Genomic DNA, 17,539 nt, shown 5'->3' with positions numbered 1-17,539 from the left:
CTGGGTAAATACCTGTGATGTATGCTACTCCATTTATGGCTGGATATGACGTGACCTTATGAAAGGGCTTCGTTGGAGCACCACCGGGACCGGACGAAAAGTTTGGCCAAATTAATCCTGTCTTACCCTTAGACGGTGTACGAGGTGCTCTTTTACCAAGACTCTGCAGTTTATTATCAGACGAAGATTGGGGGACCTAGATGTGCACACATGGTGTGTTGGGGCAAAAGGATGATTAGAAGACAGAGAAATCCAACAATGATAACAGATATGACATTGACAACCGCAAAATGACAATGTAAGTCAGCTATGACAAAGCTTAGACATACATGCATTACCAAAAGCATACAGTACATTACATAGCTAGCAGACCACATTGTATCTGACACATTTAAAGGGACAAAATCACTCTTTTTTATCTTTTCTCGTGGATTTTGTTTGATATGGAAAAGTACTTTTTGTTTTTTGACTTCTTGAAACATGCTGAAATACAATTCAACTGTGCACAACCTCAACTCTGTTTGCAGCCAGACAAGATTAGTTATTTAGTGAAACTTTTTACAGTCTGTACCAAAAAATTAACATGTGCACAACTCTCAATATACATCCATGGGTGAAAAATATATATACAGATAGGACTTTGGATAAAGAAAGAAGGATAGCAGCTTTCCCATACATTGAACACTTATTTGTTTTACGAAAGCAAGTCTGAACAGGAATAATCTATTTAGTCTAGAAGTAACAAATGAAATCATTTGCTTGCATTCAGCAAAGGGGTCATTTTTTTGACATGTTTAGAGTAATGTATTGTCATTATGTTGTACACTATTATAAAAGTGACTTAATGCAAACATTTCATGTTTTCTCGATATCACAAAATGGTTAAAAAGGAGTGACTTTGTCCCATAGTTTATAAATATGTGGAGGAAATATATATGCAGAGCTAAATAGGCATGCAAATTAACGTGTGATGGAACAACGGCAACTAGTTATATCCACTGCTTAATGCTTAAAGGATGACATCGAGACAAGAGATAAAGCTCCTACAAAATCCATTTTAAAGTCAGCATCGTTGCAAATCTTACATGAATCAAACGGTGTGATACATTTTGGCCTGCAAATACATATGCTATATGCATTCAATCATAGGTATTTTTGTAAGGATACACAAGACTTGAAAATGACAATGTATGCATGAAATTTGCATTCTTATTTCTCTTTTCACTGCACATGCATGACTCTGCTAGCTTTGTGGCAAACAACATCAATTCTGACGAACCAACTCATTGTCACAAAGATAGAAACAAGAAAGATGTACGTAAGACAGGACATGCAGACACAATACTTTGCTCTGAGAACAGAAGACAGCTTACAAGCATATGCAAAGTAGAACATGCGACAGTGCAATTACGACTACAGTACACAAGGGCATTTTTCTTTGTTTCTCATAATCTGGTCATTTTGTTTCTGCTCTGACAAAAATCAAAGGCATTTACACAAATCTTCAAAACCTGACTGAGGGTAAACTCCTCCGTAGCAAAACATCCTTAAAAACTTAAAAATGGCATCAACAACAGATCAATTAATTAAAACACTGAAAGATTGTGTTTGTCACAATGCTTTTTAAACAAAAACCGTTTGTTTTTCTGAGAATTTATGCTGCAAAGATGCATCATTTTAATTCATCAAAAAGTGAAACCATTTGCAGAATAATTGTTTTTACATTTTTTACATTTCCTCTGACCAAGCAAGCAATGAATCTTGTCAAAGCCCTCATCATGAGAAACGAAACAAAAAAGTTGCCCCAAAACTTTATACCCAATGATGTTTTCGTGTACGATGGCAAAACCCTGTACAGATAAGGATTAGCCTATTACACCCTTAACTTTTGACATGTATGATGTACTGTATGTAAATTAGGAGTGGACAGCCAATGATTGGATTTCCCTTTGGTGTACTAACCATCCTTTTTAATAATTCCATTCCTGCTGAGGGGGCTCTATGTCAACCTGAATCAAACTAAGCCTGGTTCACGACTCATCTTTTTGAAAGAGCATACAGTGTAGGCCATTGAGCGCCAGCGCCTTTGAGTGTGACACTGTTACAGATACTGGCACTATACAAATGTTTCTGATTGATTAATTGATTGGTTCTATTCCAGGGAATTCTTACAGGACACTTGCGATCCCCTTTCATTCAAGAACTTTCACAATACATTAAACTAAACAAAGCTGTTCAAAAAGATACATAAAATCATACAGCTGTAGGCACATCACTGTGCTTATGAACCAAACTTATCAGAATTTTGTCAGTATTCTATTAGATTTCTGAACTTAATAATGATGTCATATTAAACAGCAGATATTCCCAAGATAACTGTAATCGAGTTTAATCCACACAATGGAAATAATAAGTTATCTTTCACAGTAAGTGACATCTTGTTGACTGATGGTTGTGAATGAGTAATTCTCAAATGTCCAAATATTTGAAATCTGTGCATTTGGCAGTAAGAGATCACAAGTAAATTTTAGTGTCAACTTCAAGTCCATGGTATTGTTCCTCTGAACATATTTTCTGAGAGATTTTTTACAAATTTAGTCTTTTGTCATATTTACTGGCTTTGTATATATTGCCAAGTCAACTCCGCTGATCAGTGATGCAACCTATATTACCATTCACATATTATTTTGATAATGTTTTACCTATCATGAACCCATGGTAACGTTTCAATGAGTTCCGTATGTAAAAGTGCAATACAGGAGAGGTTTTTCCTATTCAAAGTGATTATAATTGCTGACACTGCAGAGATAATACAATAAAACAGAGGGGGTTTACAAATGTGTATCTTACTCACCCAGTCTGTGTCACAATCATAGCTTGGACTGTACCAACGATCAGAGAATTGCTCAAGCTGACAAACTTGTCAGATGTCACATGGGACAGTGCTGGGGGATTGTATATCATGGGCATAATACCGCATGTGTTGTCAACCAGAACCAAGTCTGACATCATCACGCTGCACTCAGGGTGGAACCATACACCAAAGTCATAGCTCTTATATACCATGAAGTTTGAGATCTTGGAGCAGCCTTGCAGGCCGTCGCTGTAGAACATATGGACGCCATGCAGGGTGGTGTGAGCCACATTGCCTTCCCATTTGTCTTCCGGATCAATATCGGAAAAGCACGGCTCACCGGATATGCGGAAACCGACTCTCTCTGAGCCAGCAACGGTGTTGTTCTTCAGGACAACGTTTTTGGCTTTGTTGACTTCAATGCCACCCATCCAAACCAGATTTTCTGATTCAAATCTGTCTTGATATGTGCCAGGAAATACTGTCAGAGTCACCAGATTACGCTCCAGTCTGTGATTGTCATCATATATTATGATACCTTTGGCAAAATGAACAAGAAAAGAAAAATTATTCAGGTGAATATCTCATTTCTGATCATTCTTCATTGATATTTTATGATGCAACGATAGCCTTGCATTTGTTGCATGTTTGAAGTTAAACAATCAAACAATTTTCTGGCTGATTATAACAAACAGCTTTCACAGGATATGATAATATGATATTGACATTACCCACGTACATAATGTAATGCACCGATATATTCTATTGTCTTCTGACCTTCTGAGCCTCAAAAAGCTGGAGATTGCACTTAGAAATGATTTCTGAGCTATGTTTACTGATTTATCTCTTCTAAGGATACAGTTTGGAGGAAATGCTTTCCTGATGCTTTTCCAAAATTTGACAGCAATCATGAAGTTATGATGGGGATACAGTGAAGATGAATATCTGCATTATACATTCATCCAACATTTGCCACATTTGTCAGGTGTTAGTAAAAGCAGATTTTATCACTGACCTGGGCCAACAGTGTGGTGTATGACATTATCCTGCACAAGAATACCATTAGCTCCGAAAACTCCAATGCCAGTGTTGAAACCACTGTGGAAGCTGTTCCCCTTGATGTAAGATGGCTGTGACTGGGTCACCAATCCAGTGTCCAGGAATGCAAGAGAGTATCTGGGGTCATAGAAGTCCGGCCAGCCTTCTTGGCCGCAGCGCTTGAACTCAACATTTGCAATCCTTGCATAACCTTCACGGGTAAAGAAATCAGCGGAGTTGTGTGAGATATTGTGGAAGGACGTTACAGAATGATTTAGTGTACAAAGGCTTGGTCAATAAAGTCAGTACAATGGGAAGATACATACTTCAAACATTTAACCAAGTATTGCTGTCATTATGAATCTATGCTGTATGAAAGAACAGTGTCCCAAAAATAGCAGTGGAATATGGACATTGAAGCCAGTAAATCAGAAAGTGTCACTGTTACAGTCAGTCATTTCAAGGAGATTGCCTCTGTAAAAATATGTTGGGAACATACCAACAGCAGAATACCAGCTATAGTTTCTGAATGCTGTCCAAATATTCCCAAAACATGGGAAAATTGCAAAATACTGATGGAGTTTCAAATTGAAGTAGCTGGAGTGGAAAAAGGGGCATTGCCGACAAAAATATTGAATTTTGTTACTTCTGTCATAACTGTTGTGAGTCTACACAGTCTTTCTTCAACATCACTTTCTGTGCATGGAATATCCTTTCATTCCTCGTTGGGTTATGCCATTGATTTGCTAGTCAATAATACCCTAAAAGTTTGGCTTAGTGTTTGCTATGCTTTATCAACAAACTAATCAATCCTGACGATATTCTTGAGGGAGTAACATCTGAAAACTAAAAGATTTTTCAACTTTTGATTACAATTTCCAAACTGAGACTTTACACACTTTCTTTCACAATCAAGGATAAAACGCTGAGCAAATTTTGGTGTTCAAGAAACAAATTACCTAAAATTTACCAATATTTGAAATTCACATTGCCACTTATCCCTCTGTTAACTCAATGGGTAAACAAGAATTAAATATTTTCACAACGAAACAAGATGGTGAAAACTACATTTACTAAAAAAGTTCAAAACGAGTATAACCACGAGCAGTATACCAGCACTTTAACAAATTGTACAAAATTGGGAAGTCAGAATACTAGTGTCTCTCCCGAGGAGCTTTCTATCCAGATGAACAACTATATCGAAAGAGATCTAAACCTTCAAACACAGTACAATTAACTTTATTCAAATTATTGCAAGTCTTTCACCTTGTTTTATGCTGTCAAATCAGGGTTTCATCAAAATTCCAGCACTCACCGATAAAATCTTCTCCATTTTGTCTGAAGTTGCCAACAAGAACACGACCACCAAAGGACTCTTCATAAAGGTCTGCATAATCTTCACCCTCAATAATGATGTTGCGAGTCAAGAGACCAACCTCAGCAGCCATTGTGTAGGTGTAGGAGTTATCACTCAGGGTATGGCTTGCAGCTGAGAGCAACAAAATGTTAAACGTTTAAAAATACTTTTTACAGCTGTTTTGAGTACTATTGAAGTGTTAAAGGCCCAGTGACATTTGACGAATCAAATACTGAGTATGTAGATTTAAAAAACTGTTTGATGCACAGAGCCCAAACACTGAAAGTAATGTCAAAAGTTCCAGATAATATTATGGCTTTAATATAATGCAAAAGCATTGCTGAAATGTGTAACTTCATACATCACAAAAAATTAACTTTATTTGAAAAAACACCATCACTAACATACTTCCCACACAAAAAGTAAATTTGTTCAATAAAGTACTCACAAAGATGCGTATAAGCCAGTGAACCATTCAACTCCAGGGTGTTACTATCAATGACGTTCTTAATAGTAAATATTTCTGTATGGAAAGGTTCATAGTCAGTCGCTGCAATTACGATTTCATCTCCCTTCTTCCAGTCGACAGAGTCTTCCAGAGTGATGCGATCATCTCCAATATTGCCTGTGGCACTTAATCTGGTCCAGTACACGTTGTGTGGCTCTCCGTGAAGATCAAGCCCACCAAACACGCCTAAAATTGATTATCCAAGACATTACAATAATGATCAACATCAGGGCAATTGTTTATTGATTTGAGATTTCTGAAAAAGGCACAAATAACTGTTCTATTGAGCTACATACATGTACACAGTGATGAAGAATGAGGCTAAATTACGACAATTTTTCTTACCCAAGACTTTTGATCCCATGTTTGGTCCATTGGGCAATGGTATATCTGGTGTGAAGTGGTTACCACGTAGTAAAATGTGCAGTTTGTGAGAAAACGGATTATCTTCGCTCCAGCCAGCGACAAGGCGACCACCATGGATGAAAATGTAGGTGGCATTGATGACATTGTTACGTTCGTCATCGATCTCCAGGGTGCCGTAGATATAGAGTTTGTTCATATTTGGCAGGGCAACATCTGCTACCATCCATAAGTCTGAACAAGAATTAAAACACAAAATTGACAATGTAGAGTGAATCTGAACATTGAAGGTATGCGTACAGTATAGCATTTTGCAGTAACTTATTGTTTCCAATCTTGTCATTGGAATCCATTATTTTTAAGATGTTGAGCACTGGTGTGGTACATGTTTTGCAATGGAATTTCTTCAGCAATATCATATACTGTGTTTCAACATAAACATGTGTGCACACAATGGGCTCAAACTCCAGAATAAAAAGTCAGCACAGTGTTCTATGGACACAGTACAGTAACACCCAAAAGATGACACAATGGCAGGACAAACAAAACTCATAGGGGAGGGGGCAAGGATGACTTAACCCTTTCACCACCATGGTTCGTCCCAAATCCATTGTTTTCTATGGTAAAGTTGGACCTGTATACAGGAAACTGGGGGTGAAAGGGTTAAGGTAAACAGTCATCGGAACTGCACCTGTGCAAGTTTCTTGCTTACAAACAATGTATTTCGTGCACGATATCTAGATGCATCTCATCATCATAGCTGCAACATTTAAATTATACAATGTAGATTATGACAGAAATGTTTTAACGTTCATCAATTACTATCGTACATTGGATACAGTGTTTACATAGGTCGTACGGGTCCCAGAAAACATTTACACCTACCAGGCAGAATCTGAACATCATCGCCATCTCTAGGCGGTCCATACACTCCGTTGCCATAGTTGCCACCCCATCCACTTTCCACACCAGCCCACGAGGCATCATCAGACCACTTGACTGCATCATCAGGACGGCCAGCTGGAGGAGGCGGAGGTACAGGCTTGATGCAGTCTTTGTAGTAGCAGCGGAAGACTTCCAAATGCACCCCACGATCTGTGGGAGAGCTCACACCCTTACCAGAAACTGTAGGAGGATACAGAGGTAAAATTAATCAGTGCTACAGGATGTCAAAAATCTATCCCTCAAATACCGATACAGTATCAACCCAGTAGTAACTGAACCATATGATAACTATATACAGATGGATATTGGCCTCATGATTTTCAACTGATTTTCAACCTAACCACTAGTTTTTGTATAGTTTTTTCACCAGCAAGAGAATATCAAACCGATTAGACATGGGAACAGACATCCATGCCGAGTTCATTCGTTGTTCATAAAACAAACTGTAATGCCGGTTTATTGACAAAAAGTGCAGGCATTGATGCCAACTCAAGATATGCAGTACTCACTCAGATACGTCAAGTGTCTTGTGGCATTATCAAAGTAGTATTCTCCATTTTCGTTGTCATCGTATGTCACCATTTCTTCTGTGCTGTTTGTGATTTCTCCGGTGATTGCAAACACGTCTGGCTTTTGGGTGAGGTTGTGATTGATCAAAAGGAAGTCTTCGTCTTCAAAGTTGTAAAATTTACCGGTGTAACTGATGTTGGTGACATGGTCAACATCCTGGAAGATCATATTGTAGGTATCGCCATCCACAAGAGTGATCATCCAGCCTTCAGCGTGTGTCAGGCGCTTCTTCTTGTACGGTACATCATTTGATGCGCCATACTGATTGGTGAACCACACATTTTTGTAAAGCAGAGATGATGGGCTGACTTCATTAAATGAAAAGCGGTGGAGTTTGACATTATCATCACAAACTGCACCAGTAATGCCAGCACTGAAGGCATCATCATCGGAGTTACAGTGAGCTGATGGCAGGATGCTGTTGTCGGGGGTAACCAGATAATCTGCAGTACCTGTCAGAGTTCCATCCAGGTCTTCATAGATGCACTCATGCTCCCACTGGAAGCCTACTTTGTTTGGTGCATCCACGAACTCAAGGTTTTGGAATCGTGTAGCCCAGCCTCCCTGACGGGGTTTGCAGTGAGCACAGCCTCTTATAGCAGTACATCGGTCAAGATCAAAGTTGATGAACTTGACCCCATCCACTGTGAGGTGAGGTGTCTTGGGGGTCTTCACACCAGCAACGGTGCATGCTTGTGATGCATTTGATGAAATGCTACTGTGGCCAATGATAACGGAATCCTTCACTAATGGGCCGTCATCCCAACCACCAGATACTTCAACCATCTCCACACCAGCTTGGTCATTGTTGGCCATTAGGAAGTTGTAAAACTGAACTGGTCCTGAATCAATTACCTCTGCTCCACGTTCGCAGTTCCAGGCGGTAAGGGAATAAAACTTGGCTGGGGCCGGGGTGCTGGAATCGCAAGTGCCTCCTTCGGCGGGGAAGTACTCTGGGAAGACCCAGAGGCCATACCAACCCATGGAGTGGGCAGTGTTGTTGTAGAACTCAGCAACTGGGATTTTTCGTGGGCAGATCTCTGTGGTGAATGAAGGGCCGCCTGGATGGGAAGGCATGTTATACCAGTAACCAAAATGTGTACCACCTGCTGCCGCATTGTGTCTGATGATGTTGTCAGGGTTTGTCACCCAGAAGGTTGCCGGCGTGACATCTACATTCAACAGACTTGAACTTGCCTTAACAAAGACACCCAAGTTGTACTGGATGGTGTTGTTGGTTTCGTTACCATCCTCCAAGAAGTAAGCATGACCCATGATGTTGTAGGCGACATTGTGTTCCACCAGTAGGTTATGAACCGCATGGATTGTCACTGCCCTGTTGAAGGTGTCATGGATTCCACAACCACGGACGTAGGAACCGCTGACATCACCATTCAAGTGGAAATGGATGGGATAACGTCCAAGACGGAATGCCTGACCTGCATGATGGACCTCAACATACTCAATTCTACCAGTAACCAAACCCTGGTCCTGCTCTCTGGCAAACAACATGATCTGGGAACCAAATTGGTCGCTGCCTATCTCCTCACCAAATCTACCCTGGAAGCATGTCTGGGTGGCAAACTGATCTGTGAACATAAAATAATAAAGATTGATGATGGAGATAAACTATATGCATGAGTCCAAATTCAGCTGAACAGTCTTTTTAATTTCATATTGTCTTTTAAAGACAGCATGATTTCAATTTGCACTGTTTAGTTTCAAATCATGCAAAAATGTCTTCACTCATTTGAATGCAACATGATAAGCAGCTTCACTGTACAATTTACCCCAATTCCCTACTAGAAGGGTCATAGATAATTACAACAGCACACATCCTTCGCAGAGATAGATAGTTTTGAAAATCCCTCATAATATTGTAATATCTAAACATAACATTTTAGGTCCAAGAAAGAAAGTCATGATATGAAAAAAAAAAATGATGCATGTAAAAAAAGGCTCATATCTATTATTTGTGATTTGTCTTTCAACATGATATCATGTATTTTACATTATTCTGTACAATTATTGAGTTTGAGAACTGTTAACTTACTTGTGTCAAACTCCTCCTCACAGGCCTCAATCACTTCTGTCCACTCATCCTGCACTGAGCCTCTGACCACCACGTTATGGGTCAGTAAACCCACTTCAGCTCTGGTCTCCAAGACTTCACCGTCCAAAGTCTCCAACACTGAGATATGTTCATACTCCAATGGTGGCTCAATGGTCAGGGTCTGTCCATCATCAGACACAGCTACAAAATTTATAAATGATCAGGTGAAAGACTGCTCACAAATTTGTTCAGAATTTCTCGCTTTAACAGTGACTTGAGTATCAGTTCAAGAAAGAGAGCACTATATGTGTTCTTTAATGGACATTTCATCCACCAAAATGCATTCGACTCCGTGTAAGAATGATGATGCAGTACTTCAACAAGCAATCTCTGCAGAACTTTGCAAAACACCAGCAAGTGAATGAAAAACTAATTAAAAATAGCATAAAGTGTCCGTCAACAAACAAAAATGTAATTTTACACACTTTAGAACTTCCCTTACCAGTGATTGTGACCACTTCATTCTCTATCATACTGTGTCTGTGATTGGTGGTTGCTATGACAATCTCATCTCCGACTTGCCATGTGACAGACAGCATCAGGGTGATCTGATTGGCTCCAGCAGCAGCAGTTGTAGCCAAATGAGTCCACGTCACTGGTACAGGAATTCCTATTACACAGAAATTAACACATCATGAACACACATTGTAATTTTATACAGATCACAGAATAATATTTTTGCATAAAAAGGGAGCGATACTTTTCTGTAAAAATGTCTGCAACATGAAATCACATCGTTTTTCCTGATTTTGTAACTCTCTAAAGATTGGGTAAAATTCTTGTGGCCCCTGGATACAATATATATACATTTCAACAATCATTTATTGTGCACATTTGTACGATAAATGACAAACTAAATAAAGTGTGAACTTTGCATGTCCTAAAAGTTTGACCAGTCAACTTTTCTCATTCTTCCTATCTTCCAATATGTATACAAATAATTTTTCATCTCCCTTGCAAGTGACAATGAGACAGGGCAGAGTTTATATATCATTGTTAGCTTGTTTCAGGAGAGCAATTCAAGATTTTTATGGTCCACTATTCTTACTTAGAATACCTATAGGCACTACCCCTTACTAAGCAGTCCACCATTGCCAGCTACGTCTTACTAGATTCTAGGCCTGGTAGAAATAATGGTTGATCTGAAATGTCATCCACGAATCGCAAATTTTGCCGGCTGTTTGAACTTTCTGGTCAAAATACTATCATGGTTACTTGCCACAATTATTCCAATACATATTAAAACTGGGAAAAGAACATTTTATTGACCCTTTAACCCTTTCACCACCATGGTTTGGCCCAATCCCATTGTTATCAATGGTGATTGTGGACCTGTTTACACGGAATTGGGGGTGAACAGGCCTTTTAATCTTACCATGCAAATCCAGAGTTCCATGTCTTACAGCCAGTGTCTTGGCACCATACATTGGCAGTTCCTGTGATCTGACATGGCCGTGCATTGTGATGATTCCCTTGTGTTGGAAAGGTTCCTCCTCTGTTCCCACCTGAAGTAGTCCATCGTCCATGATCAAGATGTTCTCAGCTTTGAGTTCAACGTCGGCGTCATCAAATATCACAGAGCCTCCTAATGTGTTGCAGTGAAGAACAAAAGTTATCAGTCAGAAATGCAGGTTTCACTGTGACATATACTGTGAAACCTTCAACGAGTGCTATGACCTAAGTGAAAAGACACTGTTCATTTTCTATCACAGCAATTGTCTAAAATCTATAAGTTGATGTAGTACACACTGGCAAAAGTGAAAGATTCAAAGGACAGGCCAAAAGTTGTAACTTTTGGAATTTTTTGCTATTGAAGTCACGAATATACTGATAAGTCATGGACATTGTGGGTCATTCATTATGCACAATTAGTTACTTGAGAAAAAAATTACCAAGACTATACTTATATTTCAGTATGGACAATATCAATACGTTAACCCTTTGGGAAAAATTAAACTTTTGATTTTCACGAAACAAAACAGGGAAAAATTTCATGTACTGTGAGTCCCTACAGACAGCATACTTGGTACCAGCAAAGTACCGTACAAATTTGGGAGCTGCTTATGTTCCCAAGGCGCATTCTACTTTAATGATTTTGAACATGTCCTTGCTTAATATATCTACCTCTGTACAGAAACAACTTTGTCAATTTTAACAATTCATCAAAACTTAGTTTGCTCATCAGCAGACCAGCAAGTTTTCAGAATGTTCGTTTTTCTGAAAGTGTATTCTGCCTTAAAGTTTAATGTCTTTATCATGATATTGTTCTGTGTGTACATGCATGCAGTTTTGTGTTCTGCACACAAAATTGTATTAAAGTGACTTGTGGTCAACTTTTGAACACAATCTAGTGGTCATATCAAATGTTATTGTTGACTACCGAATTTCATTATGAACAAACAGCAAAAAATGTAAATTTGCTTTATACACATCAAAAGTACTGAAAATATTACCAAAAGTTACTAGTGAAAATCAGGTAAATTTCTGAATCAAGAGAAGCAAAGTGCCTAAAACGTACTCATACTTGAAATAAAAATGGCTGCCATTCTGTTAAAGGTAAAAGTATTTTATCAAGCAGTCATGAAATGCCATGACCACAATTGAGGCAGTGTACACAGTACTGCTGTATTCATACATCACAATTGAGGCAGTGTACACAGTACTGCTGTATTCATACATCACAAAATGAAAACATCAAGACACACTTTACAGACCTTCAATTAGGAGCATTTTCAGGACGGGTGTGTCAACGTCCAGAACCAAGGTCTGGCCAGCTGGTATAATGACAAAGTCCCCGGCAACGGGTGGGTCATAACCTCCCCAGGTATAACGGGATGACCACACATCAACATAGAAATAATCCGCATCATCCTGAGTGGAAAACAGAAAAGGAACAGTGAAAATTTCAAAGGAGATATTTGCAAAGTCAGGTAGTATGCACCTTGAAAATGAAACTTTTTTATACTTTGATGAAGTGAAACTACAGTCAACTATCCTGTTTCATGATCAAAAATAAAAATTGGGCAAATTTTTGAATGAAGAGAAGTACACTGCCACAAATGTATTCTTATCTGAAATTAAAAGAATTCAAAGAAACTACATGTTTGCATCTTCATGAAAAAATGAAAAATAATTTAATTTTCTGTAAAAATTGTGAAAATTAACACAAATGAGGAGGTGACTAGCAAAAGAATTGTAAGATTTTTGAGTCAGAAAGCTTGGTACGGTACACCAGCAGCATTCGCTGTCTCAATTTACGCTTTCTGGTCCATTTTTCCTTACTTTCAATTTAAATTATGAGAACGTGGAAGATATGATATTTCACTACTTAGAAAGCCAAACGAAAAGTAGTTTTCCTACATAAAGAGTCATAAAGCTAGCTAAGGGTATAAAAAGGGATATTATTTGAATTTGTATCACATGAATCCAGGAGAGTAGTACTTGAATCAAAAGAGTAAAATATTCAATTCATATTTTTGTGAATCAGTTTACAAAATACCCGTAAGGCACGGTGGCTGATGTGCCTTCAGCCATTTTTCATGGACTTAAGAACACCCGGTATAGTTTACACTCGTTCTCATCTATCATCGAACGCGCAACTTCATGTGAATGTTGATACATCTCATGAATTCATCAGTGTGTTTCCTTTGAAACTTCACGAGTTGATAAGGAACTTCCTAGGAAGATTTCAGACGCCGCCGCGCCGCGCTGGCGACAAGTTTACAAGTTTATGTAAACATAAGACACTGTACGCAAACGACTGACGTGAACGTCATATCCTAGCTACGTGAATACGTACCTTTACATTAGCGATTCGTATGAATTGTTCAAAAACAATGGGCGAAGTTTTAGCCCGGTAAAATGTGTGCGCGAATTTCATTTCATTAATATGACAACTAAAATGCGAATAACAGATCGCAGATACAAAAATAGTTTGGGCGGCAAAGTTGAGGGTTGCTGTATGCAACATTGTACAACTGCCGTGCACAGTATAGTACACACTTCCAAAATGCAACGTGGTTTTCCGACACCATTTCTGACGCGAAGACGCATCTGAGAACTTCACTTGAAAGGCGTTTCTTATGGTGAAATTGCATCGACGACCGGAGTGTCTAAATCAACAGCGCACAGTATCTGCTGCAAATACGAGAGAACAGGCTCCCTTAGTGATAGACCAGCGCGAGAACGTACTAAAGTTGTCGACAACATTCTCCAACATATCGAGTTCTATAAAGGTGGCATATTTACTTGCACGAAATCAGAAGGTAACTTCTTGATGATAACGGGTGTACGGCTGAAAACATACCATCGCTGGCGACAATTCACCGAGCGATAACCGAATACCTGAACATGAGTCGAAAGAAAATATCAAGTCTTGCTGCCGAATCGATGACTCCAGCTATCGGACAATATACACTGGATTTCATAGAAACTGTTTCTGATTACAATATAAATCAAATTCATTGGTTTGACGAGTCTTCGGTGATCAGAACTACAGGCAATCGTCGTTTTGGACACGCAGAAATCAGAACACCGGCAGTTCAAATACAACGCCATGCCATGCATCGAACGCTACGTACGCGATCAACATCCTTGTCAGTGCTACGGGTGTCGATCATTCCGATGTGATCGTTGGACCATCAACGGGTTGGAGTTATTGAACTTTTTCGATGAGGCTGTTCGAGTTACGGATAATTTTGGAAATCCTTGTTTGGCCGTAGGTGACTGTGTAATTATGGATAATTGCGGTTTCCACCACGCCCGATATGTTGAGCAAAATCTCCAACGACTATTGCAGGCGAGAGGGGTTCGACTGATTTACCAGCCACCATATAATGTTTTCAACGTTTGCGAGCCGTGTTTCAACTATATAAGGAGCGAGCTGAGATCTCATCAAGATTTCGCCTACAGGTTCACTGAACTAGCGACTGCTAATGCCATAGCAAACATTACTCCCGGTGCTTGTCGTTTCTTTGCGAGAGAATGTGGTTACATTTGAAAATGGGACCGTCATCATTCATAGTATCGTCACTACACGCACGTACATTTGTGCCGGGGTGAGGAAATGAACTAGCGCGATGTTGACTCTCAAAACGAACCTGCGCGATGTTGATTCTCAAGGAAATTTCGAGTACATTTTTTCTCTCTTGAAATGTGAATCTTTCGTATTTCACAAAAGTGTAAGAACGTTTCTCTGCCCGAAACTGATGGCGATGTCCCATCCTGAACGTAAATCTTCGCCTTTAAAGTTCCACCTCGGCATTTTAAACTTTATACTAGCTTTCATTTTCATGAATTCACCCTCTCTTCATGTACACGGATGTTATCTTTTGTGCACCATAGTATTGGAAGTGAACGTTAAACACAAATTCTGATGACATTTTCATTTACAAAACTCATCGGCACCATGGACAAACCAACAAAAGTTTGGAAAAACTCGAACACCGCGGAAAGCATGGAGCGTTCCAGGGACAACTGTGCATGCTCTCAGCGAAAATAAATGTGGCGCACGCGTGTTGTATGCCCCAGCATGTTTTATTTGTTGGCGCCGACTTGTCTGGAAGTCTGTAGCAATATTATTAACTACATCGTTGAGGCGGCGAAATCGTCCTAGGAAGTTCCTTATCAACTCATGAAGTTTCAAAGGAAACACACTGATGAATTCATGAGATGTATCAACATTCACATGAAGTTGCGCGTTCGATGATAGATGAGAACGAGTGTAAGACAAATGGTAAACTTTCGTGAACAAAGTAAAAACAAGGAATTGAATTTAAAATACGGCATGCGAAGTGTATACAGGAAATTTATTTCATGAAATTGTGAATATGGTGGTCGCTATATTTTCTTTTTTGTTTTTGACCAGAGATAGCGACATCAAAACTAATTTTGCACAGGTTGTGCAGTAAATCAGTCTTCATTGAAGTGTATCCTTGAGTGAAGAAGACATACAAACAGACAAAGTATAAAATGTACCTGAAAATAGAGCTGTGCATAGATAAGATACCACAAGTAACCAATACAATTGATTGTTAGCAGGTTATTGGCAGAGCATACAATAGCTCCAGGCTGATATTATTGTTTGTGCACCTGACAGAGACAATGAACAAAGTAGATTATTTCAGATAACCTGTGACTTGGCATACACTGTACTCCAGTTTACTTTACTCACCTGTGTCGCAATCCCATTGTCTCCTACTTCAACCCTGACTTTAGTTTTAATTGTTCGGTCGTTGGGGCCAGTTGTGCAAACAATCTCAGTGGCCGATTCTGTGTCTATTTCGCAAACAGAGCCATCAATTGTAACCGTGTTCTCACCAGAGCTGCAGAGATAAAACCGAAAGTCAAATAAACGTAACACTGGAAGACACTTGTCAGCAAACACAAAGTTTACATAACTGTCCTGTCAATTGATTAGAAGCAGGCTGATTTGGAAACATGGCAGGGCAGCTCCTTTTGTGTTGAATCACGACTTTTAATTCATTAGAAATGAACCCTTTCTCTCATTACTGACCTAGCATTGACAATATTGACGTGACTTGCCCTTGTAAAGAGCAACACAATAGCACCTTACACTCTCAGTTGGTTTCTAAGTCACAAACTTCATGACCTAGCAACCCCTAACCTTCATAGCTGTTACAGAACATCAGACCACAACTTTGATAATCTGGCTAATCACAAAAGATTGGACCCAACATGTTACAAAAGGTTATTGAAAGTCAGTAAGCAGTCAGTTTAACCCTTTCACCCCCAGTTCCCTGTATACAGGTCCAACTTTACCATAGAAAACAATGGATTTGGGACAAACCATGGTGGTGAAAGGGTTAAAATGACAATAAACCTCTTGCAGTGTTACAAAAGAATTCAATCTTGTATTAAAAGTCTCCAAATTTAAGTCAAGAGCTAGCTCAGAAGTCTTAAATCCATACTACCACTCACTGTACTGGTTAGATCTTTTGATACTGATAGAACTAAACTGTACTGAACTAGCTTGCACAACCACTTGATTTTTCCTGAGACAATGACAATAGTAAAGACAACTCATCAGTAAAGCAACAGACACAGTAATCTCATTTCTGTTACATATTGCTGATAGCTGCTGTCTACACCAATTTCAATTTTTGAACCATAGTGGTTTTGCTGATTAGAAAAGGGCGCTTTGAGACACAATTGGTGTACCTCAGTGGGGTAGGGTGGGGAAGTATACCCAAGTGGGGTAGAGTGGTGTAGTGTACCCCGGAGGGGTACAGTAACTGCGGCTGAATATATACTGTTACATAAAATTTGGACCTTCTGCAAGCTTTTGAAAGGAGATCTTGATTGGCAGTGACTTTTCATACAATGTCGATACAGACAACAGCTTTCACTTACATTGCAGTAGTGTTTTATTTTGTTCATACAGGAAACCGAGGTTAAATGGTTCATTTTGTCTGTTTGATGTATCGATCACAATTTTGTGTGCTGAGTGATTCTACACAAGCATTCCATGTATTTTTGTTATCACAAAAATGTCAAAGATGTGAAACTTTGTCCCTTTAAACACTTGCCTGAATCCAGTTCCTGTGATGGTAACCGTTGTTCCTCCACCTGTGCCTCCTCTGGTTGGACTGACAGATGTTATTATAGGGGTCATTGAACTTTCGTAGGTGAAGGCGTCGGATGACGAAGTGGTGGAACCACTGGTACTGATGGTCACTTCAACATCACATACCTGTGTCCCAGAAGCTGAGAGGAAAAACAGTAAGAGAAATCATATCACTTCCATGGTGGTTTCTTTCAGATCTATTTCTA

General features: G+C 39.3%; 1 protein-coding gene across 1 annotated transcript in view; it reads right to left on the bottom strand.

Moving 5' to 3' along the window:
• The window catches only part of LOC139120512 (fibrocystin-L-like), an 80,177-nt gene that overhangs the window by 21,453 nt on the left and 41,185 nt on the right, over window positions 1–17,539 (bottom strand). Inside the window, exons 31-45 of the mRNA XM_070684974.1 lie at window positions 17,296–17,473; window positions 15,921–16,071; window positions 12,463–12,619; window positions 11,124–11,333; window positions 10,191–10,358; window positions 9,689–9,889; window positions 7,575–9,224; window positions 7,006–7,245; window positions 6,103–6,354; window positions 5,698–5,943; window positions 5,208–5,381; window positions 3,870–4,103; window positions 2,855–3,392; window positions 511–517; window positions 13–196 (exon numbers count right to left, since the gene is read on the bottom strand). Coding sequence (XP_070541075.1) covers window positions 13–196; window positions 511–517; window positions 2,855–3,392; window positions 3,870–4,103; window positions 5,208–5,381; window positions 5,698–5,943; window positions 6,103–6,354; window positions 7,006–7,245; window positions 7,575–9,224; window positions 9,689–9,889; window positions 10,191–10,358; window positions 11,124–11,333; window positions 12,463–12,619; window positions 15,921–16,071; window positions 17,296–17,473 — 4,590 coding nt within the window. The remainder of the gene's footprint in view (window positions 1–12; window positions 197–510; window positions 518–2,854; window positions 3,393–3,869; window positions 4,104–5,207; window positions 5,382–5,697; window positions 5,944–6,102; window positions 6,355–7,005; window positions 7,246–7,574; window positions 9,225–9,688; window positions 9,890–10,190; window positions 10,359–11,123; window positions 11,334–12,462; window positions 12,620–15,920; window positions 16,072–17,295; window positions 17,474–17,539) is intronic.

The sequence above is a fragment of the Ptychodera flava genome, chromosome 20 (assembly GCF_041260155.1).
Source record: "Ptychodera flava strain L36383 chromosome 20, AS_Pfla_20210202, whole genome shotgun sequence".
NCBI lineage: Eukaryota > Metazoa > Hemichordata > Enteropneusta > Ptychoderidae > Ptychodera > Ptychodera flava.
The sequence above is the reverse complement of the archived record's forward strand: the minus strand, read 5'-3'. Positions and strand labels throughout refer to the sequence as shown.